Source organism: Ciona robusta, chromosome 6 (assembly GCF_009617815.1).
Source record: "Ciona robusta chromosome 6, ASM961781v2".
Taxonomy (NCBI): Eukaryota; Metazoa; Chordata; class Ascidiacea; order Phlebobranchia; family Cionidae; genus Ciona; species Ciona robusta.
In genome coordinates, this window is record NC_143240.1 from 1,246,931 (window position 1) to 1,255,019 (window position 8,089).

General features: G+C 34.8%; 2 protein-coding genes across 2 annotated transcripts; both read right to left on the minus strand.

Moving 5' to 3' along the window:
- Window positions 1-1,133: 1,133 nt before the first annotated feature.
- On the minus strand, window positions 1,134-6,603 carry LOC149734716 (uncharacterized). The gene is made up of 9 exons (XM_089880156.1): window positions 6,144-6,603; window positions 3,108-3,277; window positions 2,810-2,973; window positions 2,633-2,726; window positions 2,349-2,555; window positions 2,105-2,272; window positions 1,903-2,023; window positions 1,678-1,778; window positions 1,134-1,598 (listed from the first exon to the last, which is right to left on the minus strand). Exons 1-9 carry the CDS (start codon window positions 6,247-6,249, stop codon window positions 1,287-1,289), a joined length of 1,443 nt encoding a protein of 480 aa, XP_089736282.1. The 5' UTR covers window positions 6,250-6,603; the 3' UTR covers window positions 1,134-1,286.
- Window positions 3,278-6,125, minus strand: LOC149734717 (uncharacterized). The gene has a single exon (XM_089880150.1). It carries the CDS (start codon window positions 5,768-5,770, stop codon window positions 3,296-3,298), a length of 2,475 nt encoding a protein of 824 aa, XP_089736276.1. The 5' UTR covers window positions 5,771-6,125; the 3' UTR covers window positions 3,278-3,295.
- Window positions 6,604-8,089: the final 1,486 nt, after the last annotated feature.

Consider the following 8,089-nt stretch of genomic DNA (forward strand, 5'->3'; position numbering starts at 1 on the left):
CTTCCATAAATCTTTTTACTTGTAAAAAACTAAAATTTTTGACCTCCTTTTTCGTGTTAAAAAAAGAAAAAAAAAACGAGTGCGCGTAAAGCGAGTCTACGTCTGTACACGAACGTTTTAAGTACTAGTTGTGGCACGGCGAGGCCCGATTCGTGACTGTACAATGCAAGGGTTCATGACCGCGGGCTAACAATTCCGACTAAAACTGAAGCTCGCGTTAGAACGAATAAGGAAAACGTTTATATAGTTGTTGGTTAAGAAGTGATTCTCTATTATGACAGACATATTATTATATTGATAAATTTACATTATTTTAAATATCGGGTTGTAGTCAGACGTATTATATACACTAGACAGGTATTGTGTATTTTTACACCGCATTCTTATAAAATTCCATCTTTGAAACAGAGCAATGATCATGTAACTATGAATACACCGCGTGTGTGTTCATACAATATAGAACGCCACGTAGTAGGGTGGGGGAGGGAGATGGGACATCTTTTCATTCTATTTTCTCGTCCCATTTGGTAGTAAACAAAGAACATTTAAAGAATTATAAAACCGTATCCTCACAATTCTCATAGACCGTTGTTAATTGTTTAAAACACGATCAGGATATTTGAATATTATGTGCTAAAGGTGTTCCATCTTCTCCAACCTACTATACAATAAAAAATAAAGGCATATACAGCAAAGTCTTTAGTCTGGCTTTCTTCAATATATGTTTATTTTTGCAAAGACAGAGGCATAAACAGTAGCAGTGGTTCTGGTTAACATCAATTTTTTCAATTGTTCAAAGACAGACAACTTTAAATACGGAATATGTTCTCTACACTGTAAAAAAAGTTCAATCAAGTTTCAATCAAATTCAATCAACACCAAATTTTGACGCAAAATTTTTGAATCAAGTGCTTGACGCAATTTTTTGAATCAAATTTGCGTCAAGATTTCACACACATTCGCGGTCGGTTGCGTAAAAAACTAAATCAAATTTCTACGTAGAAAAAAATCAAATTTGCGTCAAGATTTTGCACGCATTTGACGGCGGTTGCGTCAAGAACCAAATCAAATTTTTACGTAGAAAAATTTTGTGCAGCTGAAATTTTTCTGCAAAAAATACATATTCTGGTTGGTGAGGTATATTATGCTTGTGTATTTGGTAGAGGTGGTATAAAAACAATGAACCAAGCGGTAATAACGAACAGTGTAGTGAAAACGAAATGGTAATTACAATGAACAGTATATTGAAAAATTACACAACGAAAATTTTATTTTGAACAGTTAGCTTACTGCTGGTGGACAAAATCTAATGCAGCAAGCAAGGACCGAACAGTACAATGAGGCTTCTTTCTTAGTAATAGGCACTCCCAAAAGTTGTAGAAAGATGATAATTTACAGTAGTAATGTACATCAAACACCCAGAACGATGAAAAAAGTCGGTAAAATGCGGTCAAAATGTCTTGTCCCAAGGGTATTGCTGTAGAATCAAGAATAAGAAAATACTCATCAGGTTTTCTCCCTTTTCCCACAGCTAGAAGAAACGGTTGTGTCATTCCTGGAGGCTTCTCTTTTGCAAATGACTCAGCATCAAATCCAGCCTGTGATAATGAGGGCCATTGTTAAAATGAATAAGCCTGTGTGCCAGTACTGTAATCACACATGATTAATTAAACTCACCCCTTTGAACAATATCACAACTGGTTGCTCTCCTGATTTCTGCTTTTTAATATTTACTGATGGCAGTAGTTTATTTAGCAGTAAAATCGCCTTCAGAATTTCTGAAAATAGCAGTGTATCATTGTTGTGCCATGGTTTAAAATGGCTTGTTGACATTAAAGTTAAAAATAATAGAAAAGGCCTTATTAAAAACCAAGTACGGACAAGAAGTTTAGATACACTTACCATCATCACTTTCAATTGAATGATTTCGACACATGTTCAAGTCCGGCAGTCTGACTGCAAGGTCTTTAAATGGAATAATTGAACTCTGGTCCGGAAATAGTTGTTTGAATTCCTGTTCTATCTAGTACAACGAAAACACAGTTAGTCAGTTACACTTCAGAAAAAGTTAGTGCATCTAATTAGTTTCAGGATATATACTTACAAGGCCGCCCATGTCATCCTTAAATCGTGGATAATGCTCCAGCAAAATTGTAATGGATGGGTGATCAGCATCCACTTCTTGTCGTCGATATTGAAATGTGTCCTGCATTGCTTCATATATGCTAGTTTTTGTAACAGGGTTCAGAACGGTGTTTTGCAACCATTCAATCTGTGTATGAAAAAAAATGTTAAAAAGGCAATAATATATATATATAAATATAAGTTTTGTCATAAAATTACCACACCTTTTCCTTTGATGAAACCATTTCTTCTGAATCCCTTACATCGACCGTTTCTACTGAGTCATCACTGTTGGCTTCATCATCAGGCTGTTTTCGTTTAGTGGGTGTTCTTTTCTTGTATGGCTTCACATCCTGTGGTAATTTTCTTCGAATTGTCCGAAGTCGATTTTCTATGTAACCACTACCCGAAACACCATCATAGAAGTGTTCCTATTTAAAATATGATTTATAGAAATGGTAGGTGCCAGTGGGAGTAATGCCACACATCATATGTGTGCTGGACTTACATATCCCTTGCATCCTGGTAACGTTGATTTTAAACAAGGAAAGGTGGACACAATAGCTTTTGCAAGCTGTGTTTTTATTCCGCTCGTGGGGTAACTGGAACAAAATTAGAACATTATGGTTTCCTGTTTTCCATACAATAAATTGTTAACATAAAAAAACAAAACTTCCAAACCCACTTTTCTTTTTGTCCTTGTTTTACAGCTTCTTCTATTAGTAGTTTGGTACATATCTTCACAAAGCTGTTTTTGTTCTGTTGATTTAAGTGACCATCTTTCTCTAATTGCATTAAAATGTCATCACCGAACTCGGAAGTGGCAACATAATCATGCAGGTTGCTAAACTGTGTATATTTTATAGTTGAGTTTTTTAATAACAAAATCATATTTGGAGAAATATATTTAATCTATATTCATATAAGAAATTTTAAAAGTCAATCAATGTTTTTTTTTAAATGGAAGACCCAACTGAACTTACACATTGCAAAGTTTGATTTGTTGTAGTGGTGGAATTTGGGTCAATCCTGTTTCTGGTTTGCCCTCTTATTATCCTGCTTATTTTCTTTCTTTGTCCCAATGTATTGAAGCCTATCTCCTTCAATTCGTCAGTGTCCAACTCCCTTAGAGTTTCCCCATTAACTTCCTCGCCTGAGATAAAACATTCCTTTACAATAAATCATGTCTTGGTATAATGTATGACAATGGTCCAGTGTAACCAAATGGTAACTTTAAGTTATATGCACGTTTACTTTTCAGTTCACTTAAAGCAATTACTGATAAACAATCATCAGCAGTACACTTAGAAACTGCATAAGCATGATAGCAAACATCAAAGTTCTCTGTATCATATTGACACACAATTAAATATGGCTCATCATTTGCTAAAAATGTGCATACGATTTGGGCAAATGTAGGTAAATTTCTCTCACTTAGTGGATCAGCAAGTGAAACACACACAAAAAACTTAGGCCTATACACAATACGATTATAAGATATTTGACGTGCTATGTAAACTGTGGATATATCAGCAAATTTATGTTTCAACAAGCTCATATATGGTGAATTAGCAATTTCACACACGGTACCATCACCTACTTCCAATTGATCACCAAAGTTAACATTAGATGAAAATGTTAAACACTGCTGCCATTGATTCTTAATGGCAAGAGACTTGCATATATTTTTAAAGTTGGATATAACATGAGCATGTTTTTTAAAAACATTATGTCGAGCTTCATAACGCATACAAGACATGTTTGCAATCGGGCCAAACATACGAATACATGTAGGGTAATGCACTAAATGATGATGCTTATTAATTAGATTAATATCAGGAAATAATTGTTTAAACAGCATATGATGATCAAATATCAAATCCTCTAACAATACCAAATGACCAATTGACAGCGTTGGCTGAAACACTATGTCAACAATTTTCAATAAATACAGTAACAAATTTAAATACAAACTTCCAACTTCGAACAAATCTCCAAAAATTAGTGGAAAATGTCGAAGAAAACACCAAATTTGAGCCGCCTTTTGCTTTAAGTTACCATCACTTATGTTTCTCAAATTGGTTTCAATAAAATTGGCTGAAGGTTTATCCTTACTGTCGATAATCCCATAATCAAAATGATACAAACGAGAATTTACATCACTTACTTTTAGGGCCTTTTTACTAAACACTAAATAGTTTAAAACTAATTTAATTTCCTTCGGTACAATTCCTTCTAGCAAATCATGCATAGGATCAAATGAATAGTTTTCAACAACATTAAAGTATCTTGATTTTTCAAATACAGAAGCAGATGCAACACCATAAGCTGGCAGCTTTTCTTTTGTACAAACTTCTTGATGATTTTCTTTTGTTCTCGGAACAAACATGGACTCTTTGAATTTTGTTTGGATGTCACTTCTCTGTGCATAACATAAGCGGCAAAAATAAGTAGCAGATGGGGATTGAAAACCAAACAATGAATGTGCAGCCAATGTATCAGCAACAACCATATTTATTGTTCCTCTTATGGTTGAACCATCTTCTAAGGTTAACCCTTGGTCGCTTTCTAATTTGTTTATTTCTTTGAAGAATGGGTCAAGAATTTTAGAAAACCCATACTTTTTAATATCAAGAGTATGAGCAATTGCTAATAAGTGAATATTTGAAAGTGAGGAATTGCAATGCCTAGGGAGATTTTGTATGGTGTAGTAAAACAGCCCGACCTCATGTACTTTGGTTTTTGACCCAAGTGGATTTACAACCTCAACATCATCATAGTAAAACTGCACTTGTAAGGCAGATGGAGCTTCAGAATATAATGGATGAGTGATAAATGCTTCTCCTTCATTATAAGAACTTATGGTAGAAGTAGAAGATGCGACAGAGGATTTTTCAAGTAACAATTTAAGATTTGTTTTTAAAAGCAGTTTGTTCAGAACCTGTTTTATAGGAACATATTGAAAAGACTCTGTAACAGATAAAGATAGGTGTTTATCTAAACCTCTATCATAGCGATGATCAATTCTTGTTCCCAAGCTTACTTCAGTTGGGGAAATCAAGTTTTTCTGGAAATACTTGTTTTGTTTGTGAATAGTATCCAGTTGCTGCAATATCTGCATTATTCTTCCAAAAACCTTTAATATTAGGTTAATAAAGATATTCAATGATTGATCTGGTACGCACAAAGATTTTGTACTTTGCATTAGGTATTCTTTAAAATCTTCAAAAAATTGCTTTAAAAAAACAATAAAAAATAGTAAAGTAGTTTGATTGACCCCACTTTTACTTCTCATGTGGAGAATAAGATTTTTCAAATTTTCAACTAAAATATCTTCATTTACGCATTCAATATTATCTTGTTCATTAGATTTAGAGGCAGCATCCATACTTTCCACAGAATCAGTGTTTAAGAAATTGTCGACAGTTGTTTTACCATCATAACAATTTTGTGGGTGGGATTTTCTAAGATGACGCATAAAGTTGTGTAAACGGGTAAAAGTAGTACAACATCCATTTTGAGAACAAGTTATATGCGTATTATCAGGATTTACTAAGTGCATATGTCGCATATGTCGGGCAAAGTCAGATATTTTAACACCAGTCCAGCCACAGTTGAAAGAGCAAGTGTATACTGTTGTCTCCATCTTTGTAAGTAAATTTTAAGTACAAACCAAACCCTAAACTTATGTATATATATCTACTAAATACCACACACAACCTGATATAACAAAAGTTCAGTTAATAATCTTATTTAAGCTTCAACACAAAGAAACTACAGCTTGTAAACACACTAAAATATGCCTAAAATAAAACCAAAGTACAACGTACAAGTAAAACAGTTGTGGTTACAAACTATACCCCGCTGGACGCCGTCCCAGTATTTTGAGTAGTCTCGGGGTTCACAAACAAATAACTATATACAACTTAATACAAATAACATATCTCTATTATACAGCATGCAGATAAAATTACAACAGGTTTAACACAAAAACATAGGGGTTCAGGGGTTGTACTTACTTAGAATTTTATTTTCGATTTCTGGAGTCAAATCCATATCTTTTTTTTTTAATAAATGAACAATTTCAGCTGGTTCCAAAGCGTCAAACTCTTTGCAGAATTCCATGTTTAAGCCTATCTAGTTTGTTTGTATAAATCTGAAAAACAGATAAAGCTTGTTTCTGTCGTCTGCATACTTAGTTCCCTTCCTGTACCACTCAAACACTTAACGCGCTTTCAGACAAGCTCTAATTACATAGCGCTGTTCAATTGGCTTGACTAGCTGACTACCTCTGGGCTCCGTCTTTGTTCAAAACCGTTCAACTTTGGCGCGCTCCCGCGTGACGTAGAAGGTGCAAAAAAAAGTTTGCGACTCTCTCGCGTCGCTTTAGTGAGTCAAAATTTGATTCAAGTTAGCGATCGATTCTCTCGCATTGAGACAGTTGACGCGAATTTGACTCAAGCGAACCAACTTGATTGAAAAAAAGCGCTCAATCAAGCACTTGATTGAGCATTTTGCGTCAAGTTTTTTTAGAGTGTAGTACGTGTAAGATAGTGACATAGTTGTCCATGTACGTGTAGAGGGTACGGTATAGGTCTACAGTAGGCTATAGACCGTTTAGTAAGAAAAGGATGTACCATGTTATATAGTATAAAGTGGGGGGAGATGGGACACATATTCATTTTATTTTCTCGTCCAATTTGGTAGTAAACAAAGAACATTCAAAGAATTAAAAAAATCGTACCGTCAAAACTCCGAGACCGTTGTTAATAGTTTAAAAACACGATCAGGGTATTTGGATATTATGTGCTTAAGGTGTCCCATCTTTCCCACCCTACTATTTTATATCGGAAAAATAGGGTCTATGTTTTTATTATGTCTTATTGTTACGTTTGGTAGTATAGTACAGTAGGGTAGGGAAGACAAGACACCTTTTAAACAATTAACAACGGTCTATGGGAGTCGTATATATATAGTACTATGTAGTATTGGGGGTTAAAATGAATATTGTTGGCACTTAATACTCTATATATTTCCCAATCGTGTTTTTAACAATTAACAACGCGCTTTTAGAGTCGCGGGAATATGGTTTTAGAATTCTGTAATATTTTTAGTTTACTATCTAATAGGACGATAAAGCGAACGAAAACCTTATATTCGCTTGGTTTGGAAAAAAACTTAGGCAAGCACATTGAAACGTCGGTATCTTATTAATCTAGTAAAAAATAAGCGCAGTTTTATAAATATAACGCTGTGAACGGAATGTGTACGGTTTCCGGCGGAAACTGCGAATTTTAGTTGTTTTGACCAACGTGACCTTGTTTTAGCGGCTAGATAACAGTTGTTATTAAACGCTCAGTAGAACTATAATAGTGTTGGCGTGGAGGTGCGGCGCATATGGTTTCCTCAAGTCACTTGTCGTATACTTGGCTCGGGTCAGTGCTGCCCACACCAGAGCCATAGAAGTACCGAGTAGTCCAACCCATTGTTCCGTAAAAGACAAATTGAACGCCATCTTGTTTCCAAAATAACACAGTAGGTAAAGGGAAAATGCATGTTTTTCTGTAATTTAAAGCGAAACTTGGACCTCAAAATAAATTTAAAAGTTGGAAAGCCAAAAAAATATGCGTAATTTGTTTTCTGTATCGAAAAAAGTCAAAAACTAGATTTAGAAGCGATGAAATTGTGGCATTTTAGTCATTTAATATGGGTAATTTTCTATATTTTTTGCAAAGAATGTTTGATAAGGTAAATATAGGCCATTTTACGCCTTCCCACAAAAGGAAATCGCAAACAAAACCTAACAAGTTCGTTTAAATTCATTGCGAAAATCAACGCTTTTGCTTGATTTTGGAAACAAGATGGCGGCAGTTGGACTATTCGTTGTTTCTACGACTCTGGCCCACACGCGTCCCGGGCTCTGTACCCGTACCTCGCTCAACAGTTATAGTACTGTGGGGCAAAA

Bases quoted from the DNA above. Each gene is read 5' to 3' on its own strand.
- LOC149734717 (XM_089880150.1), bottom strand. From the start codon at position 5,770: ATGGAGACAACAGTATACACTTGCTCTTTCAACTGTGGCTGGACTGGT.
- LOC149734716 (XM_089880156.1), bottom strand. From the start codon at position 6,249: ATGGAATTCTGCAAAGAGTTTGACGCTTTGGAACCAGCTGAAATTGTT. The intron at 2,556-2,632 runs GTAAGTCCAGCA...TATTTTAAATAG, and splicing joins TACCAGGATGCAAGGGATAT to GAACACTTCTATGATGGTGT. The intron at 2,273-2,348 runs GTGTGGTAATTT...TTTCATACACAG, and splicing joins TGGTTTCATCAAAGGAAAAG to ATTGAATGGTTGCAAAACAC.